The sequence below is a fragment of the Falco biarmicus genome, chromosome 12 (genome assembly GCF_023638135.1).
Source record: "Falco biarmicus isolate bFalBia1 chromosome 12, bFalBia1.pri, whole genome shotgun sequence".
Classification (NCBI taxonomy): domain Eukaryota; kingdom Metazoa; phylum Chordata; class Aves; order Falconiformes; family Falconidae; genus Falco; species Falco biarmicus.
The window spans coordinates 15,133,543-15,154,110 of record NC_079299.1 but is presented as its reverse complement, the minus strand read 5'-3'; the positions used below and the strand labels follow the sequence as shown (position 1 = coordinate 15,154,110).

General features: G+C 38.6%; 1 protein-coding gene across 8 annotated transcripts in view; it reads left to right on the top strand.

The window, feature by feature from the left end:
* Positions 1-2,155: 2,155 nt before the first annotated feature.
* Positions 2,156-20,568, top strand: part of THADA (THADA armadillo repeat containing) — a 161,680-nt gene continuing 143,267 nt past the window's right edge. For 4 of the 8 annotated variants that reach the window (XR_008824825.1, XM_056356825.1, XM_056356826.1 and 1 more), the window contains exons 1-20: positions 2,161-2,198; positions 3,398-3,492; positions 4,916-5,010; positions 5,433-5,563; positions 6,274-6,422; positions 6,577-6,609; positions 7,430-7,478; positions 8,455-8,645; positions 9,310-9,404; positions 9,707-9,927; positions 10,894-11,585; positions 11,959-12,110; positions 12,247-12,402; positions 13,541-13,663; positions 14,591-14,714; positions 16,162-16,310; positions 17,184-17,394; positions 18,764-18,899; positions 19,283-19,419; positions 19,824-19,982. Coding sequence is in view for 7 of the 8 variants with exons in the window: in XM_056356825.1 (XP_056212800.1) it covers positions 3,417-3,492; positions 4,916-5,010; positions 5,433-5,563; positions 6,274-6,422; positions 6,577-6,609; positions 7,430-7,478; positions 8,455-8,645; positions 9,310-9,404; positions 9,707-9,927; positions 10,894-11,585; positions 11,959-12,110; positions 12,247-12,402; positions 13,541-13,663; positions 14,591-14,714; positions 16,162-16,310; positions 17,184-17,394; positions 18,764-18,899; positions 19,283-19,419; positions 19,824-19,982 (3,079 nt within the window). In the remaining variant the exon portion in view is untranslated. Of the gene's footprint in view, positions 2,199-3,397; positions 3,493-4,915; positions 5,011-5,432; positions 5,564-6,273; positions 6,423-6,576; positions 6,610-7,429; positions 7,479-8,454; positions 8,646-9,309; positions 9,405-9,706; positions 9,928-10,893; positions 11,586-11,958; positions 12,111-12,246; positions 12,403-13,540; positions 13,664-14,590; positions 14,715-16,161; positions 16,311-17,183; positions 17,395-18,763; positions 18,900-19,282; positions 19,420-19,823; positions 19,983-20,568 lie in introns of all 8 variants that reach the window. The other 4 variants (XM_056356824.1, XM_056356821.1, XM_056356822.1 and 1 more) reach the window with 3 other exon arrangements.

Below are 20,568 nucleotides of genomic sequence, written 5' to 3'. Positions count from 1 at the left end.
CTGTGATGTACATAGATAGATCATCTTCAGGGGCTGTTCAAATTAATTAAAAAGTATATTGATTTTTCTTGACAAAAAAACAGCTTTAAAGGTTTTATTTAAGTGGAGAAGGGGAAGGAAGAAAGATCATTCCTGTTCAATTCATGCTGTTACCATGACATATCTTAAAATGTTGCTCTTTCAAGGCTATGGCTTGTCTTTCAGTGATGGAAAAACGGCATCTTATCTAAATAGCCTGTAGTATTTGTGCTTCAGTACCTTTGAATGGAACAACCTGTGGTTAATTCAGTTACTAATGAAGGCTTTTTCTGTGTAAGAGAAATAGCCTATGAGTAGGTCCATGGCTTCCCTGTAAGAGCACAACCTCTTTTTAATTGTTTGGCGCCACGGAGTGGTAAAATTATATATTGCTCTAAATAATCAATTTCTGAGAGTTTTCAAATTATACCGTCTCCCAGTGAAAGAAACTTAAAATGTAAAATATTCTACTTTCTGGCTATAGGCATTACTCAAGAAGACTAGAATTTACAGCTCCCAACAGTGTGGATTAGAATATTTCCTTTGAGAGGGCTTTCCACTGGTGGATGTTGATTTGTCAAAACTGTAAAGTTTGTGAACATAAATCCAGTGCTTAGAAAAAAAAAACCAAACCAAACACCACCTTCTGATGAACTGCAGAAACATTGCAGTAAAAGTCACTGTACTTGGCCAGAGCAGGGGACCATCGAGCCTGGTATCCAGTCACTCGACTGTCAACCTCAGCCAGTTCCCAGGAAGTTAAATGTCCAGAATACCCCACAATATCGTCCCAGTTTCCAGTTGCCTTGAGGTTCAGGGACTTTGTGAGACAGAAGTTTTGTGTTTTGAAGCTTTGTCTGATTTTGGTTTTGGTTTTGGTGGGTGTTTTGTTTTTTTGGTTTGGGTTTTTTTTTTTTTGGGGGGGGGTCTGTTTTTTTCTTCCATGAGTTAGTCCAGCTGCTTTTGAACAAATGTAAATGTCCTAGGATTATGAGCTCTGTGGTGTAAATAATTTATTTAGTTTCGGACGTGCCATCTGTTTGTTTCATTTGATGCCCCTTAAGTTTTGTAGAGACAGTGAAAAATGATTTTAGAAGTTTCTGTCATATTCCATTTCAGTAGTTTCTTTGAGACTGAAGTTACCTCTTAATGGTTTCATAGAGGGAAGCCCCCATCTACCTTTGGCCATCCTTCTTACCCTACCTTACACCTCTGGCAGTGCTACTACCTTCTTTTTGGGTAGGGATGAACACTGCACGCAGCGCTCAAGGTGTAGGTGTATTTATACAGTGCCATAGGGATGTTTTCTAGTTTTTTAATTCTCTCCGTAGCAATTTCTAACACTGTGGTCGCTTTTTTGGTCCCTGCAGGATCTCCGGCTCATGGCAGGGCACAACATAGCCATGACACCAGTATTTCAAGCATCTGTGCTCCTTATGAGCAGAACAGAAATTACGAAAACAGAATGGCTTACCTTTCCAAGGTGGTTAAGCCTTGAAGAGCCCATGCCTGGTGAGCTGCTCAGAGGTATTATGCGAGCTACTTCTAAATAAGTTATTGTGAATACCATAAACTTGGTGCTCTTGGGGAACAGAGCAATTGAAGCGTGTGGGTCTTGCATGTTGGCATTTCATTTCTCAAGATGCCTCTTCGCTATGCATTGCACTACGAAGCGTGGATTCTTCTGGTGTTACCTGACAGCTCCCTGGCATGGATGCTTCCTCTACTTGTTAAAACTCGTGGAGAGTAAAGCTCTTTTGGAAAGCAGAAAGTTGCTGGGAAGATAATCCCTAATGTTACAGAAAACGAGCTGGAATACATAGAGCTGGAACCCTGAAAACGGTTCCCCTGAAGCTGGGGAACCTGTAGGAAGAGGACAAATTTTCCCGCAGTGCATTTCCCCGAGACTACGTTTAAAATGAGGAAAGTCTTTTACAAAGCAGCCCCGCCACCTACGGCGGGGTCCCAGGCAGGTGCTCCCCCCCCCCGGGGCCCGCCAGGGCTCCTGCAGCGCCTCGGCCGTGGCGCTGCAGGAGCCCTGGCGGGCCCCGGGGGGGGGGAGCACCTGCCCGGGGCGGGCGGCGGGGCGGGCCGGGGGCGGCCCTCGCGTCCTGGTTGGCGGCAGGCGGGGCGGCGGTACCGGGAAGGGAAGCGGCGCCGGCGGGTGAGTCTCCCCTCAGGTCGGGGTTTTTCCTGCGGCTCCTTTCCCCTTTGCTACGGCGCTCCGCCGCTTCCATGGCGGCGGCTCCGCGGCGCTGTCGCTTCCCGTGGCGGGTACCGCTGCGAGCCGGGCCCGGTTACGGCCCACCGCCGGCTCTGCTGGGCTCTCGGCCGGTGCGGCCTGGCCCGGCAGCGCGCTGGGAGCCGCTGTGGGGCGCGGGGCTGCTGGGGCCGTTTCGGTCGGTCGGGGAGAGCGTGTGGCGATCGCACGGCGGCGGGGCGCGGCGGCGCCTTCCTGTGAGGCGTTATGGCGGGCTCCGGGGCTGTGGCGCCGGTTGCCCGGGGGGTGGCCGCCGCCGCCCCGCCGGTGTGCCCCCAGCCCCGCCGGTGTGCCCCCAGCCCCGCCGGTGTGCCCGCTGTTGCCGTGCCGGCTACCTGATCCTGAAAGAAAATAAAAGGAGTTACGCTTTCCTGACCGCTATCAGCTGGCACTAGATAATAGGTCGGGGGATCTTTTCAATGTATATAAATGCGTGGAGGGAGGGTACAAAGATGGAGCGAGGTGCTTTTCAGTGGTGCCCAGTGCCAGGCCGTGGGCACGGACTGAAACACAGAAGGGTCCCTCAGGGCATCAGGAAGCATCCAGATGTGGTGTGAGGCTGCTGGAGCACCGGCACAGGTTGTCCAGTAAGGCTGGGGAGTCTCCATCCTTAGAAACATTTGAAAGCCACCTGAACATGGTGCTGGGTAATGGCCCCAGGTGGCCCTGCTTGAGCAGGGGGTAGGACCAGGTGCTCCCCAGAGGTCCTTTCCATCCTCAGCTGTTCAGTGGTAACAAGCTTGTAAGCCAGTGAAACAGTAAAACGGAGCAACAGAAGTTTTGTGGTGTTATTCCCCTACTTCTGCATGATATTTTTGAACGGTGATCCAGGGGCATGCCACAGACTACAACGAGTGCAGTAAAAACACTGGTGAGACAGTTTGTCATTCATTCAGCAAATCCTGTTTTCTATTACTTTTGTTGCATAAAGTCTGTATGAATTTTGGACAAAATGCTTGAAATAGTTGTAATAGATCTTGGAAAAATAATTTGCACAGATAATACAATAAAAATTACGTCAGGAAGTGAAAAGACCATTATCACAGGAAGTGTTTGTAATTACACTTTTAAAATAATGTGACCTGTAATTTTAAAAAATGTTTGTGGGTTTTTTTTTAGCAGGTATCTATCAGTTAAAATGGTTTTAAAGAAGAAGAAAGAAGTTCAGGTAGATGCATTCCTTCTTGATCATCAGAAGCTTGAAAAACTTCAGAGTAAGTGAGGTGTTTTTTCCTGAGTTTACGCGGAATTTTTTTTCCTAGTAGTAGAATGCGTTTGAGTATTGAAAACTTCAGTTTCAAAACTGAAATTGATTTGTTTTGGTGGGGTTTGTTTATTGTTATGTTTTACTTGGTCAGTTTTGTTTTGTAAATTTTAGGTATGTTTTTTTTTTTTTAGGTTTGTTTTTATTTTTTAATGACAATGACTTCTTACCTTGGCAAAGTTAAAAAGAATCCTCTAGAACACTCTTTCTTTGGTTGGAAAGCTCTTTGCTTTTTTTATCATTGGTGTGAAGTTGGTAGAACGGCCTACTTGTCATCCCACTTGCAGGCCTGTAATTCAGTGCTGCCTGAAGTACGAGCTTTAATATGTAGGATAACACCAAATTTCAAAGAATCACAGAATGGTTGAGGTTGGAAGGGATCTCTGGAGGTCATCTTGAGAGTATTTTCCCAGCCTTTGTATTTTCTGTAGTTAACTTGATTTAAAGATACTGTTCAAATGCTGTTTTATTTTGTGGTGTGTTTTTTTTTGTTTCTTTGATGAGAGAATCTTCCATTGATCTTTTCTTCAAATAAAAACAAACCCAAACCCAAGTAAATCAAGATTTGTACACTGAAGTTGCTATGAGGTGCTCCTTGCCTTTTCGCAGTGGTGACACTTGGAGTGCTGCATCTGTTTCCAGGCTCCTCAGTACAAGAGAGGTATGGACATACTAGAGACAGTCCAGTGAAGGGACACTAAGATAATGAAGGGCCTGGAACATCCCTCCTGTGCAGAAAGACTGAGAGAGCTGGGACTCTTCAGCCTGCAGAAGAGAAGGCTCATGAGGGTCCTGGTGTGTTCCGGTGTGTAAAATATATCCGAAGGGAGAGCATAAAAAAGGCTTTTTCCTGTGTTGAACAGTGATGGGACAGCAAGCATGAGCGCAAACTGAAACACAGGAGGTTCCCTCTGAGCATCAGGAAACACTTCTTTAATGTGAGGGTGACTGAGCACGGGCACAGGTTTCCCAGGGAATCTGGGGAGTCGTTATCCGTGGAGGTATTCAGAAGCCATCTGGCCGTTGTCCCGGGCAGCCTGCTCCAGGAGACCCGGCTTTGAACGGTGTGGTTGGACCAGGTAACCTCTGGAGGTTCCTTCCAACTTCAACCATACTGTGATTTTGTGAAACTGGTCTTCATACCAGATGAGGCCTACTGTATGTTACAGTGAAACTTGTATTTATCTTTTCTTTTTGTTAGAAAAAAAATTGGTGTTAAAGTGTTGTGGCTTAAGAGAATGTAGCGCCAGTAGGTTTACTGGAACAGGAAAAAAGCCCAAGAATTAAGCAGTGATTTCTTACTATAAATTATGTGGTGTTTATAATGCTTACTGTAGTTCCTTTCTAAATAGAGACTTTTTTTCTAAATGTAGGGTTTTCAAAGGCTGAAGAGCAAAACCTGGCATCTCTGCTTCTGCACTGCGCACAGTTGAGCAATGGCATCCAGCAGATCCAGTGTATTAAACAAGTAAGACTTCACCATTATTGGTGTGGTTCTTGGTAACTGATAGTGTGTCATGTGCATTGGTAATGGGAAACAACAATTCTGAAATAAACTTTGTAATATTTTTAACATTCCTGGGAACCGGTGAAAAGCAGTTGTTACTGCTGTATGTGCATGAGGTAGAAATGTAGTTCTAGTATGTAAATTATCAAGGGCTACAGTTACTGAAAATGGTGGAAGGCAAGTGATACCAAGTTTCCTATTTTGTATGTATGTATCTTTGGTATTAGAGGTGTTCTTGGAACCTTGTTCAATACCTGAAGCTCAACAGGGTATGGTAAAGAGGGGGCAGTTTTGCACCATATACTTGGATAACAGGAAATTCTGCCTCTGTTAATGATCAGGGTATATCCTGGGGTTTTGTTGATCATATGTTCTGTTTATAGATTATACCATTGATGAAGAAGATGGATCCAAACTCTGCATGTGATCCCATGGTTAAAACTTGTTTGGATATTTTGGGAGAGACGTATTTTTCACTGAGTATAAAGAATCCCTTGAAAAAAGTGTTAGCAAGGTAAAAAATTGAATAGTAAACCTTTATTTTTGTAAAAATGCTCTCCTTACCTAGGAGTCAGTAATTTATCATGCACTACAAATTGCTGTAGTTTAATTACTGAAAATCTGTGGTACTAATATGTGAATATGTACTGTTTTCCTTTCTTATATCATTGGATAAATAACTGCAAAGTGAAGTACTACTTTCATTACTGGAAAGACAACATAGTGTGTAATTAGCACTTCGAATTTTAAAATACCATATTAGAGTAGATATTTTAAAAGAAATATCTCAACTTTGACAGTGTCAAGAGAAGGTTGTTCAGAGGAATCGTAACTAAACTGTGGTTTCATGTGCCTGTTTTTATGGCAATTAAATTTTTTGTTGTAAAATTACTGTATTTCTTCAGTATATTTATTACAGACTTACCGTTTTTAAGAGCCAGTGCTTAGCTTGTTTCATTTCTATGTCTGAAAACATTTTTTGCCGCTGAGAGGTGCAGGGTTTCTGTACTGTATTTGGTCACATGCCGGAGTTTTATACCCCTTTGACACGTTTTGTAGCTGCAAAATTGGAACATGTGTGTTTATTTTAAAACAGAATTACGTTTTCATGCAGGAGGAAACATCTATCTATTATTGGAGTTTTAGGTGACATTGACTTTGGGCAAGTGGATATTTAACTCCTCAGCATGAGCTAACTGATTATGCTGTTTCGTACTGTTGCAGTTTGCTAAACGGTCTTCCTGAACAGTTTATGACATTAGCTGTACAAAGCTTTGTATGCTGCCTTAGGGAAGAACTGAAAACCACAGACATATATCTGTACAGAAAAGTACTGGACAACCTTGCTTCCTGTATGGAGGACTTCAGCTTAGGTATGATATTGAATATATTGTTTTCTGTTTTATCTTGCTCAGCATTGGTTTGCATCTTGGTACTGCACCTAGTAGTAATGCTTACACTTTATCTATGTAAAATGGAATATATTGGCTAGTATTCAGTAGTTAAAATGTATTTTCTTTCTTTTAGGTAGAGCAAGTATTAAGAACCTGTTTGAAGAAGGTAAAGCTATATTTGTACTAAAATAAGTTTCACTGTAGGTTATTGGGGGGAGGGTTGTGTGTGAAGAAGTAGCATGAGGTAGGCATAAAGATCTATCAGTTCTGATTTCCTCCTGTTGGTTTTTGATAGCTAACCTCACATGGTGGTGCTTTGTCAAAGGCTTTCCCTTGATTTGTACCAACAGTTTGCAGGGGTCAGTCTTGCTTTATTGAGCAGTCCTAGATATAAACCTGAAAAGTACCAGTGAATGATTCATAAAGGGCTGGGGGAGTTGATGCCACTTTAAGTGAAGTATTCTCTGTCTTGCGCCTCGTGATGGAGTTGAATGTGGTAACAGTGAGCTGTTAACAGCCAGTCTTGACTATAGCAAGCCCAGGCCTGCTGCGCCAAAAATTTTGTTTGCCAATAATTTGGCAGTAGTCTGATCTGCTGGTAATATGGCATAACTTGATATCCTGTGCCCTCAGCATGCAGATAATGTTCACAGCTTCCTGTGGACCTGTTATTGCTGCTTTGCCTTTAGCTCTTGATAATTTCAGCTTTTCATTGAAGAAAATGGATTAGGATTAGGCCAACTGGGTTGGAAACTCTTGTTTTGTACCAGGTTGTTGCAAGCCAGCTGGAGATTTTGCTTTAGCGTTACTTCTTTGGGTTTGCACTGAAATGTCAGCTTAATTTGTTTATGAGGTAGAAGAAACACCACTACATTGATAGCTGTTCGTTGTGTCTGGGTGTGAGGTGTATGTGTGATTGCTTTGCTGGAACTTTTCCTGTTTTATTTCTCGTTTAAATAAATTCTTACCATAATTGTTTTCACTAGTTCTTCAGTTTCTGGTGAAGTCACTGCTTGACATACAGGAAGAAAACAGGCAAGTGAACTCAATATAAGCTCTTTTTTTATCTGTTTTTATTTCACTCTTGCAAGATAGTCTGGTATGGTTTGGAATATTTGGTAGCCATACATTGACGAAAGAGGGGAATGTCATTTTACAATAATACCCGCTTTTTAAAAAAGCGGCTGATGAGTTTTCTGTTTGGGTTTTTTTTTTTTTTTTTTTGTGGCAATACAATGATATAAAATAAGAGAGAAAAGGAAGAAAATTAAAAGTCGTGACATTTAAGGCACTGATGCTGTGTTAGAGCTACTACTCTTAAGGGAGGCATTTGAGTTGTGGTTTTGGTATCTGAATCATGACTGAACCCTGTAAGTAATAGGTACACTTATTAAAATTCAGGTAGAGTAATACTCTACCACTTTGTGTGAGTGTTTAATTCAGTATTGATATTCCTTTTAGTCTGTCACAGCAATCATCATTTAATATCTTGATATTTTCAAGCATTGCATAAAGTGAAGCCTTTTCACTGTGGTCTTTCATTGTATACCCAGAGGATAAGGGTGCTTAATGGAGTGTTTTGTACATTAAAAGTTTGCATGTTGTCTGTCTTCATGTTATAAGAAAGTTAAATCATAGAAACATACTTTGCATGTGCAGGAACTCCTTGAAAAATGACAAAGGAGCAGCACTGTGTTCAATTGTTCTTTTTGGAAAGCTGCTGGAGAAGTTCAGCTCTGCTCAGACAGGATCAAATGAGTGAAAGTTTATCACAGGAACCTGCAGAAACTGTAGTAGAATTGTCATTATGTTTGTTAACTTCATTTTAAAACACTGCCCTTGAATCTACTTCTTGTTTTCCTGTAGTTGTGTATCTGGTTAACTCAGTAAACCAGTTTTTACCATTAATTCTATCTGAAGTTGGCAGAGTGTAGTTTTCTGGGGATGGGAAGAATGGTTTTCATTTCCTTTTTGTGTGCGTGACCTTTTTTTTTTTTTTTTCCTTCCACAGAAAGAATCATGGAAATCGTATTGTTCAGACTCAGTTGATGCATGATTTACTGGTAGCCATTAAAGTTTCAATGATGCTTGTACAGAAATTACAAGAAAATATCCAGGGCAGTCTTTGGAAACACCATGAGTCTTTTGTTTGGCAAAGCATGTGTAGCTTACTGAAAAGCTCCACAGACTTCCTAATGGATGGTAAGTTTAGTAACATTCAAACCTAAATATTTTTATTAAACCAGTCTTGTTGGTTTTGTAGTAAACAAAGCCTGTACTTATAAAAACTTGATTTAGCTTGAATGAAAATTGAACTGCTAAGATTAATGGGACTGGGAGCAGTAGTAGGTCTTTCAGCAAGCTGTAATCTATAGATAGTAATTTTGGAGTGTACAGTTTAACTTGTCCTACTACAAAAAAATCAAGGTAATATTACTAATAATTTAGAACTAACAGAAATACTTTTGAGACTGACTGAATGTCTGTGCCTACCAAAAATTTTGTATCTCTATGAATTATGCTGTCAGAACCATTTATTGGTGCACTATAACTAATAGTTTACTAGTGTTTACAGATTTTTTTGTACAGTAGAATTTTATATAAACGTCAGTAAGTTCTGCCACAGTCCTCCTTGTCTTACTGGACAGTTTATATTTTCTGTGTGTTTAAAGGTATTAATAGATTCCTATTACACTAGAGTACAAATTCATTAATACTTGCTATTCAGATGGACACTACAGATTTGTGATTATACAAGTCCAGACGGTCTAGAAGAATTCAATACCGTCTTTATAATTTTGATACACAGCTGTAGCACTCGATGTTTGCTGCACTCTAATGTAAAATATCTTTTTTTGCCGTGTAGCAACTCTCCTGCAAACTGTTCAGACTACCTCAGGACTGGCTGTTATTCTCTTTACTAAAGCTATGTATGAGCCAGTTGAAGGATTGCCTTCCTTGGTAAGTGTATTTCTTCGCTAAAGACTGAAATTTCATAGTGTCGTTAATCAGTGCTACCAGTGTTGTTCAGGGGCTTTGCTGATGTGGATAGCAGGGCTTGCCAAACTTTGTATCAGTCTTTTGCTGGAGTGTAAATCCTTTATTCTGTCCTTGCCATGTGACGTAATAAGGTTAGGGTTTTGAATTTGAGAAAAACAGTGTACAAGAAGTCTCATCATATCTTCTAAGATTCTCAGTTATGCACAAAATTGCTTTTCTCCTGTGCTAAGATACTTCTAATGGGTGTTATTTTGCTGTTGCAGGTCAGTGATTTGCTCCTTGGGTCAGTGAAACACACGGACGTGCCAGCGTGGTTTGTGAGTAACTGTGGGACTCTGTGTATGGAAGAACTCCCCGACTCAGTCCTTCTCTTTCTCTGCCATGGTGCACTGGCTATGCTGGAGTGGAAGAATGGCAGCATGGGTGAAAATGGAGAGAAACTGTTACTAGATATTGCATCAGTCTTGTTGTCTTTGAGTTCAGAGTAAGCCTGTGTTTCAATTTATATTGTTTCATGTTTGGGCGCGGGGGCTGATTTTTTCACTTGAATTTTTGCATGGCTCATACGGTCCTGGTGGAATATCTCTGAAGTTTTCTGTGTAATGATACCAGTTTCTGCCACAGATTGTGTCATCTTTTTAATATATTCAGAATAACTCTGTAAGTTTGAAAATACGTCTTGATGTTGCATAGATAGTTCTAAGTTACAATTTTCTCTTGTATGCTAAAATGAAATCTTGTTTTTCCAATGTAAGTGGGTTTAGTTTACCAACTACTTGATGGTAAGGTGTGGCAGAATCAGTTGTTATATAGACAGATAAAGCTTAGTTTCAGGATATCACTTCCTATACTTTTAAAAGTACAGAAGAAAACAAAGTGTGCCAATGAGTGGAATGCTTGAAGTAAGATGAGTTTAAAATTTATTTTTCTTTTGCAAGCATTGACTGCTTGCGTCTAATGGACCACCAGTGCTATTGGATAGGAGATAAAAATGTGTATTCAGTTCAACCTTTGTTCCTGCCTTGGAGGTCAGTTTTGTGATTTTGTTTTTGCAATTAAGGTACTCAGTTTTTGTGTTTTTATATGCCAATGAAAAGGTTTTCCTTATATTTTCAAGAAGCATGCAATAACATAATGCAGCTCAAATATTAGCATGTGGATATTAATTTTAATTTTTGTTTTTTAAATAGTAAGTGGAGTGGATTGTCAGGTTTCTTTTATCCATATTTAGGGGTTTTAGTGGTGACCACTTAACAGCTTGTCAGGTAACAAAGCATACACGTCACAACATCCAATTCATCACCTCCTTTTTGTGTTAGTTCCTTTTACCTGTTTTAGTGCGAGTTAAAGTAATGTGATGAGTAATTATTTTGAAACTAAAAGAAATATTTTTTGAAAACATTGGCAAATACAAATAACAAACTTTTTTGTTTGGTTTTTTATTTTAAAGGTTAAAAGAATCCAGTATGGCAGCATCTTTGTCTAGAATCCTTGCTATTTGGACTAATTCAGCACTGGCCGCCCTCATTTCAGGTTCCCCAAATCTAAAAATCAAACTTAATGGGAACTCTGACTTAATTGGGAAGCTGCTGGAATACATTTATACACACTGGGAACACCCTCTGGATGCTGTTAGACACCAAACCAAACTGATATTCAAGAATCTTCTTCAGATACACCGAACCACCATTACTGGATCCAATGAAAAATCAGACCCATTCTTTGCAAGGCTGGTAAAGCGTTTGCTAAGCTTGGAATGGCACGTAAAAGGGAAATACGGTTGTCTTGGCTGTCTAGTAGAGTGTGTGGGCACTGAAAATATACTACAATTGGACAGAACAATTCCAGTACAAATCTTGGATGTGATGAGTGATCAGTCTCTTGCACCCTATGCTAGTGATCTGTTGGAAACCATGTTTACAAATCACAAAGCCCATTTTACTTTGAGTTTTCAAGAAAGCACCTGGATTGACCAGTGGCATGACATCTGGGTTTCTCCTCTTCTAGTAATACTGTGTGAAGGGAACCATGACCAAACTACTTATATTATAGATTACTATTTACCAAAACTGCTCAAATGTAGCCCTGACAGTCTGGGCTACATGATTAGAATTCTTCAGGCTTCTGCAGATGCTAATCTAGGTAAGAAAATAAATCTTATATACGTAATTATGATTTTTTTAAAAAAATATATCTCAGAAATGTGAATTCTGAATTGTTACTGTTATTGAAAGTAACTCTTTTGTAGTTTTTGATATAACTTAGTCTAATTCTGAAATAAGGCCTTGTCAGACCTCACAGGGTTTCTGTATGACCAAGACAAAGCATTTTGGGAACCAAGTGATTTAGAGTTCGTTTAATCTATGACAGACACTGTCTTTTGGTGTTTATAGGGTAAAAAAAATAAAAGGGATAGGGGACATGTGTTGGAAGTATTGAGGGTTTCTAACAAGCATTGCAATTAGTACATTGTGTTAATCAACCTGTAATTATTACTGGCTTTCATTTTTGTCAGGCTCTTGCAGTGCTAGAGGAGCTCTTGGAGCATTAATGGCATGCCTAAGAACAGCCAGGGCTCACGGACACCTGGAACTTTCGAATATCATGAGCAATGGTCTTATATCCACTGAATGTATAAAACAGGGTCTAGTTCATCAGCACAATCAGGTAAAAGGACAACTTTTTTTTGTGTCTTTAAATTAGAAGAATTGCTTAGATCCTAAATACTGTCACATTGTTTTAAAACAAAAATGTCGTCATAGGTGCTTGTAACTCTTATGGTTAACATCTAAATATCTTTCAGGTTTGCATTGATGCTTTAGGTTTACTTTGTGAAACCCATCGTAGCACGGAAATTGTGTCTATGGAAGAAATGCAACTAATTCAGTTTTTCATGATGTACAACTTGAACAGCCAGTCTCCTTCAGTAAGGCAACAGATATGCTCTTTACTGAGGAAGGTAATTTCAAGCTATAAATAATGTGTTATGTACCTATTATGTTAGTTCTATAGAATTTAATAACACAGTAGATTTTTTTTTTTAAGTTGCTCATCTGAAAGAGTAGAAGCTCTAAGACCAGGACTATGTCATATGTATTATTAACTGAATGGTGATAAGTCATTGCAAGCAAGGATGGCTTAAACAAAAATTTAAGCGATAGGCACAGTAACTTGATCATGAATGATAGTGAGCGTTACTTATCCTGTCAGCGTTTGCATACTTTACCAAGAGCAAAGCAGCGTGCCATAGAGTAAGCAATGAACATTGTGGTGCCATTGTTGTAGGCTGAGTGTAGTTATGTTGACTTGCCAGCCCTCAGGCAAATTCAGTCACTTGATCAGCCTCAGCAACCTGACTTGGAAGGCAAGGTAGAGGAAGATTAAGGGAACAGCAAGACATGTGGCTCTGCTGTTACAGTCTGCAGGGACTGAGTGTGGAAGTTGCTGAAGTCACATGTAGGTCACGGTAAAAGGATATGGATGAAATGAGGAAACCATGTATGTATAAAGAATGTTTTTGGAAGATGTTAATGGCAAAAGAAAGCAGTGTGAAAGAGAAAATAGTTCATTTGACATGGGAGAAAAATGAGAGAATAGACTTGGTGGAAACAAGAGAAGTCCATCTCTTTCCATTCTTGCCTGGTGCAGACTGAGGAATATGAGATGGGAAAATTGTGTTAGAGGGAGTAATAAAAAAGGAAAATAATACTAGTAGGTCATAAAAGGGGTGGGGGAAGCACTCCTGAGCCGAGTCAAACTCCCTTGTAAGAGATACTGAAGCTTCTTTTACAGAGGAATGTATATTCCACAGAAAATGGGGAGGTGGGAGAAGAAGAGTGAGCATGAATTTGAGAAAGATGGAAGAAGGTGTTGGGACCTACAGAGGAAGGAGGAAAAAAGCTGGTCACAAGAGAGATGGGGAGCAAACAAAACTTGGCTTTGGAGTGGAGAGAGAAGGATCTGTTCTGTGTTAGACTATGCATACTTCTTAAAAATTACAAGCAATATGATCTGGAAAATAAGCTGAAAATCCCCCTTTCCCTTATTTAACTGTCAGTGATACTTGCCTTACCTATGTTTTGCTTTTGTTTTAAAAGTTATTTTGTAGGATACAGGAAAGTTCCCAGGTGCTTTATAAATTGGAGCAAAATAAAACCAAGGAAGAATTACTTGAAAACTCAACTAAAAGGCATCCTTTGGGGATTTTGCAGCAGTACAAAGTAAGTTAGACTGCTAGAGATACAGATGTAAGAGGTGGATAACATTTCTGAAAGGTCATTGTTCTTGAGCACTTCTGGGGGAGTTAGGCTGTGTCTGTTAGGAAATAGTGCAGTGCAGGAGGAAGAAACCTGTAAAGCGAAAAAGTGCTGAGGACCTTGTTCACTCTGTATGCACTTACACAAGTTGATTTTGACTGGTAAATGTGCTGTTAGATCATGAACTGTGTGCCCATTAATATTTAGAGGATATCTTTAGGGTTAGTTTTTTCTGAAAGCAAAAAAGGTTATTTTCTGAGGGATTGCTTCGTGATGTGGACTGAAAGAGCAGTAAGTGGGGATGACTGGAGATGTACCCCCAATCCAAACAAAAATTTTCAGGTAAATGTGCTGTCAGCTGCTGGCAGTTTACTAGCAAATTTTAAATGATGTGCATTACTTGGGCTTGAAATAGATATCTGTTGAGCTTCAGCCTTTGTCTAGCTCTCCAGAATGATCAGTGAGAGAATGAATGACAGCTTCAGCACGAAGACTTCAGTATGAAGGCTTTTTTATCTTTGTCCTTTTTCCTATTTGAAGCCTCATGTAATCAGTTTCTTTGTGTTAAACTGTTTCTTGTCTTGAGTTCTGCTTTTCTTGTTCAACTAATTTTCAAGGTTTTGATACAAGGGCCATCTTTTTGTGGGAGTGGAGAAGGGAAAGTTGTTTTTTGGTTTTTTTTAAGAAAAAAAGATTGTCCAACCTTCACAGTACTCCAAGAAACAAGAAATTTGTCAGTACTATAAATGTAGGCCTTCCATTCTTCCAGAATTAACTGTAAGATCATAATTTTTGGGGTAACATGTAAAGCAGGATGTCCTGAATTCAATTACTTTTGTTTGTAGGGCAGCAAGTGAACTGTCTTAAACTTCTTTTCTTGTGATTTTTCAGGAATTCATGTCATCTGTGTGTGACAGACTTTTTGAGGCACTGTTTCCTGGTTCATCACACCCAACCAGATTTTCTTCACTAACTATTTTAGGATCAGTAGCAGAAATATTTTCTGTTCCAGAAGGTGAGAAGCCTATAAGGCTGTTGGAATGGGAGGTATTGAAGAAGTTTCTTTTATGCCAGCTAGTCAAGCCAAAGTAAAATGGTTTTTATGGTCCTTAATTTCTGTGGCATTTCTTTTATCGCTTTCATTTTACCTAAAGAAGGATAGTAAGCTTTATTGGAAAATGGAATATTGAAGTAAACGCAAATATTTGTGACCTGTTGAATATCTTCCATAAATTGGGATTTTCTTGCATAGTCTTTTTTTTTTAGCAAGGTGTTTCGATTAATTTTTGTTATTGTAAAAAAACCCTTTTGGACAGGATTCAATATGTTTGATAACTTTGCCCCCTTTTCCTGTGCGGACATCTTGGTAACATGTAATTTAAAACATTGAGACCATAAAAACTCCTGACTGAAAAGGCTTGCATATCCTTGTAATATTATTATACTAAATAAGGAACAACTTAGACAGTTTATGATGATGTGCTGTGGTTATTTTAAATTTTCTTCACAATGTTATGGCAACTCCAATTCCTGAAGTATGAGTTAGAGCCCTGGAGTATTGATGGTCTTGCAAAATCTTGTCTCTGTATCACATGGCTGATGTAAGTGTTTTCAGTCTTAAATTGTAACTATTTTTTTTTTTTTTAGAGAAATTATACAGTTAAGATAAAAGTTGATTTTTAAGAGGGAAGAAAAAAGTGTCGTCTCGGTAGACATTTTCTCAAAAATCTTGATAAATCATGAACACATTAATGTTGTTGTTTTGAGTTTGTAGTATGTTACTGCCTTTTTTTAAACAAAATAAAGTTGTATTGAGAGTTGTTTGTAATAGCAGCTTTAGGATTTCAGAAGCCTGACATAACTTCTGTAAAGGAGATTTAGCTGATGTTGTGTTCTGTGCTGGAATGTGGTGTGCTTGTTTACATGTTAAAATTTCTGGCTTCATTACAGCACAAGTCAGTTGCATGAAGTCATGACTCCTTTGAATCAAAATTAAAAGCAAAAAATTGTCATGGCTTCCATTTTAGAGGATTATTCCTGTGAAAGAATGAACCCCAAAAACCGAACCCCAAAAACCAAATCCCAAAACACTGAATTTATAAACCTTCTTTGAGGGGAAATATTTTCTAAAATTACATACTTCCAGGAAAATAATTAAAGCTAAAGTAAAGGTTATTTTCAATGCTAAATTTAATGTGAATAACTGGGATTCTGGTTTTGGCGACAAGTTGCTTTCTGTGTTACTGAGAGTAACTTTTTTTTATATGGTAACTGTGGTTTTTTTCAACAGTAAACATGGCATTTTAAGACCTATAAGAGAAGTAAACTGTATTATCATAATGCTTTAGCTAAAATTTTATTTTAATGCTTTTTTTAGTATAGCTAAGGAAAATGTGAATACAGTGCACATTGTGGAGAGAGTTACAGAAAAAAATGTGTAAGACATTGATTTTTTTGAACAGGCCAGGTACGAATTTTTCACTTGGATCAGGAGATTGATTCTACTCGTGTCCAAACTTTGATCCAGTGTTTTGCCAGTACTTTTGAGGAAGTAAAAGCTCTGGCATTCAAGCTTTTGATGAAACTACGTGATGTTGCATTTAAATTACAGGTATGTAATTAAAAATGGTTTAAAGAGAGTAATTTCATGAAAGATGAATGTTCCATATTTGGGTTAGGTATAAAGTGTAATTCCTGAAAATTAGAAGTCATTCCAAGTTGCCTGCAGTAGGGTTAATCAGTAGCATCTTCTATATATTTTTACACAGCTTCTGCCCTTACCTAAGGAGGCTTGTTTCACTAATGGACGAATGAGTTTGGGAAGTTCATTGGGTATAGCTGTGAACTATCAGATAATTAATTACTGCAAGCTCCTTGCTTAGCTGTGACTTCCATTTGTAAATGATTGAGGCATTTTGACTTGGTTACTTTTGTATTTTAAGCAGTTCAGCTCTGTGTTTCTTTTCTTTTCTGATTGGACTTAGATTTCATTATCGAATTGTCTTTTTTGATGTCTGCCAGTTTTTGCTCTTTGACTTGATACTGATTTTTCTGTTTATGACTTCATAAAAAACTAATTATAAATTAATAACTACTGGTGGACAAATACTGCTTCCTGATAAACCGTGCTTCTCTGTGATATCTGTTAGCAGATAAAACACAGTATTTTTTGGGGGGGACACCCCCCCCCCCCACCCCCCCAAAAAAAACCAAACCAAAGCAAACCACCAAAACCCATCCTCCTGTGAAGTGTGGTGTGTTTGAATGCTGCTTTATTAATGACTATCCCCATCCTCAGTATGTAATTGTATCTTTGCTAGATACACCCATATGCATGTTTTGAGTGTAAGGTGATCAGTGTACAAAGTGTTTCTTAAATAGGTAGCAGCAAACTTACTGAAAAGCAGCAGATTCCAGGGTGCTAAGTAGCGTAATTAAATCAATATGGAAGCTCAGTAAAATAAGCAATACTGGATTTTTTCAGGATTCTGAAAATCTAGGTCTCCTGTTCCAAGCAGCAGTGGATCTTAGCACAAGTACGAAGCCATACGACTGTGTCACTGCCTCATATCTGTTGAACTTCTTAGTACATCATAAAGGACTACAGCATATTTGTTTAGAACAATGGGTTGAGCATAATGCCGAGATGGATGAAAACACATCAGTAAGTACAGTGGAGGTGAACACTCTAGCAGGTAAGCTTTTGGGGAAATGAACCCCCATGTTTTTTATATTTGTTTGAAACTTTACTGCTTTTCCTTAAGGCTTGTGGTAGGAGGTATAATGAGTAAGACATGCTTATTTCTGATAGGATTTTAAGTACAGTTTGTTTTGCTGTTAAGAAGCCAGGTGCCTTCTGTTGATGTTGAGGCTATCTTAATGTTCTTAGAACATGGGTTTTATTATTATTTTGATCAGAGGAAAAGTAACATTGAGTGCCTGGTAGCTAGCCTGATAAAACTGTGCACATAAGGTGCAGGAAGGGTACCTCTGCTTCCTCTTAAGAGCTTGCTCACCCAGAGTGAAGGCAGCCATAGTTGGTATGTGTCGTGTTCCAGTACTTGATGTTTGCAGTGCTGCCCCTTGGAGCTCTGTTCACTTGGAACCATTTTTCTGAGTGGTTTGCAGTCCTACACAAATGTTTCTGCGGTAATTAGGCTTTGTTCACATGTGGAATATTTTTCTTTGGTTTAGTGCCTCTGGATTGAAAGGTGAGAGGCTTTAGAGATGGCAGATTTGGCAAATTTGTTAAACAGACTTCCTCCACCTTTTGTAACTTGCAATAAAACTAAAATATTTAAATTCATTATTTGTAATAAAGCATTGGATGTAATTTTTAGTAGACTCACTATTGTATACTTTTTTGTGCCATTATTGTCTTCTCTACAGGTGCCTATTAATACTCTTCATATGCAGTGAAATCATGATTTTGAGGCATAGTAGTGGTTGCCCTAAATGAAGCAAATGCATGGGTAACCTCATGTCTCATTGTTACAGATCATTTCCTGTTGTTGGTTATCTGTAGTTCATTACCTGAGTCTGCAATTCATTCTGATTCTGACCTTGAGATGCCACGTTGTATAAACATAAAAAAAATAGGCACATGTATCTTTGAAAAATAGCAGGTTCTTTAGTGGCTAATGTAAGATTCAAATACTTAACAGTAAACTTCCTATCTTTAATATTGTGCTGAACTGTTGGTTGTATTAACCTGGCTCTAAGGGTGAGGTTTGACTTTCAGTATATGGCAGGTGACTACTTTTGACTTGATGAGCTGTGGAATTGTCCCTGAGCATAGGATCTGGGCTGTGCTTTTCACATCTACTGTTTCGATTTGGACAGACTAAATTGGCTATACCAAGTATTGCTGGAGTTTACGTAACACAAAATCAATAACTTTTATTTAAATGACAGAAGTGTAAAGAGTGCAACGAAATTACTGTGTATTTTCTATTGAGTTGTTGTGTAAACAGCCTTTATTCCTGTTTCTTTAACACAGACTTGTTTCCTAGAAGATACAGTATACGTATATGTAATGTAAATCTGTATTTTTAAAAATTTTAGTGATCAAGCTTTTGTTGGCAAATGTTGAAGAAGAAATATTCCGAGCTAGGAAGTCTCTGCTTCAAGCAGCAGCATCATTCCCAATGTATGGCAGAGTGCACTGTATAACTGGAGCTTTGCAGCAATTGCCTTTTAAGTAAGTAAAACATAGTGCTGAATAGTAAGTTGTAACTCTGTATTTAAGCACAGTGGAAAAGCTACTCAGGAGAGCACAAAAATACACTGTAGCATTTGTAATGAAATCCAGTATCTGTGTGTCTCAGAACTCTTACTGGCTGTTGCACTGTTTAGCCAGCTGTTGGATACTTCCTTTGTGTGTATTAAACTCATATATATATATATGAGTATAAAAAGTCTTAGGACTTCTAAAACTGTACCCTTTTTATAGTTTTCATAAATAGTGTTGAGGAATTGTTTGTAATGTCAGTTCTTTCTTTTAAATGTAAAGTTATTTTTAATTCACGTTGTATTGCTTTTTGTTTGTGATTTTGTTGTTTGGTTTTGGGTTTTTTTTTAAAGTAACTTGGCGTTGGTAGCTGAATGGAAGGAAATGGTGGCCAGGCTCATTCTGATGTCATACAGACTTTCTGCTGTAGTATCACCAGTAGTGCAGAGCTCATCACCAGAGGGTCTTATTCCAATGGATAGTGATTCAGGTAAACAAACAAAACCCCAAAAGAATTCTGTTAAAATCTGAACCTTCTGAAGTTCTGTTTGTCTTACAGCAATTCAGAACTAGAGCTAGCGCCCCTCCCTTTCAATTTCTCATTCTGTGTCATAATCTTAAGCCACTCTTAACTTCTGATAGAGGTTGTCTTAACTTCTGCACTAAAAATAAAATAAAATTGCAGATTATGTTGCATGTCTTTCAAAACAGATGACTGCTAAGTCCAGTTTTCTTTCTTCCTTAATCCTTGTAATCACCATAGTTTCATATTTATTTTTTTTAGTGCTAATAGCTTTCTTTTGTATTTAGATACCCAAAAGGAATTACATTTGTATAAAGAGCTGGAAGTGAAAAACAAAATTATCCTAAATATTCCTCTTGTTTAATGTGTAGAAAGTGCAGGTCGCCTGCAGATGATTCTGCATGAGATACAACCACAGGACACGAATGATTATTTTATGCAAGCAAAAATTTTGAAAGAACACTGCAAAGTACAGTCTGAAAAGCTGGCTGACTGCAGGCCAATGGAAAGTATTTCCACAGAAATAAGAGGTAAATCCAATGCTGTATTAGTAATTAAATCAAGATATTCTTTATACAGCAGGCATTTTAAGCGGGTGATCAAAATTGGAACTTAGTTGCATTGTATAATGTTTCATTTCTTCAATAAATCTGTCAGAAGCTCATTCATGGGCATGGTTTTAAAGACTATTCACTGTGTTTCTGGAAGATTGTGGTTAATCTCTCTTAGAGCACAAGTGAAAATGAGTTGTTTTGATACTGGCCTAGCCTCTATTGCCTTAACTGCCCTGGCCAGGTAATCTTTAACACCTTTTCTGTCGCGCAGTGCTTTTGATTTCTTGTTGAAAGGTGTTGGTGTGATTTCCCTCTCCAGTGTACACAAGGCTAGTGGGGGGAATACGTTAATGCAGTAAAACTTGTTGCATGAAATTACATAAGCAGAAGCTTCTGTTTGAAAGATTCCAGTAGTAAAATGTTAGTATTTGTCTACTTCAATGAATAACAGCTATGAAATCGAGCCTTACAGTGATAAAGAAATTGTAAACGTCAGTGTATTTAGTGTATGTCAGAAGAAATTAATAGAGTATCTGTAAATATTTAAATTTAATTGTTTTTT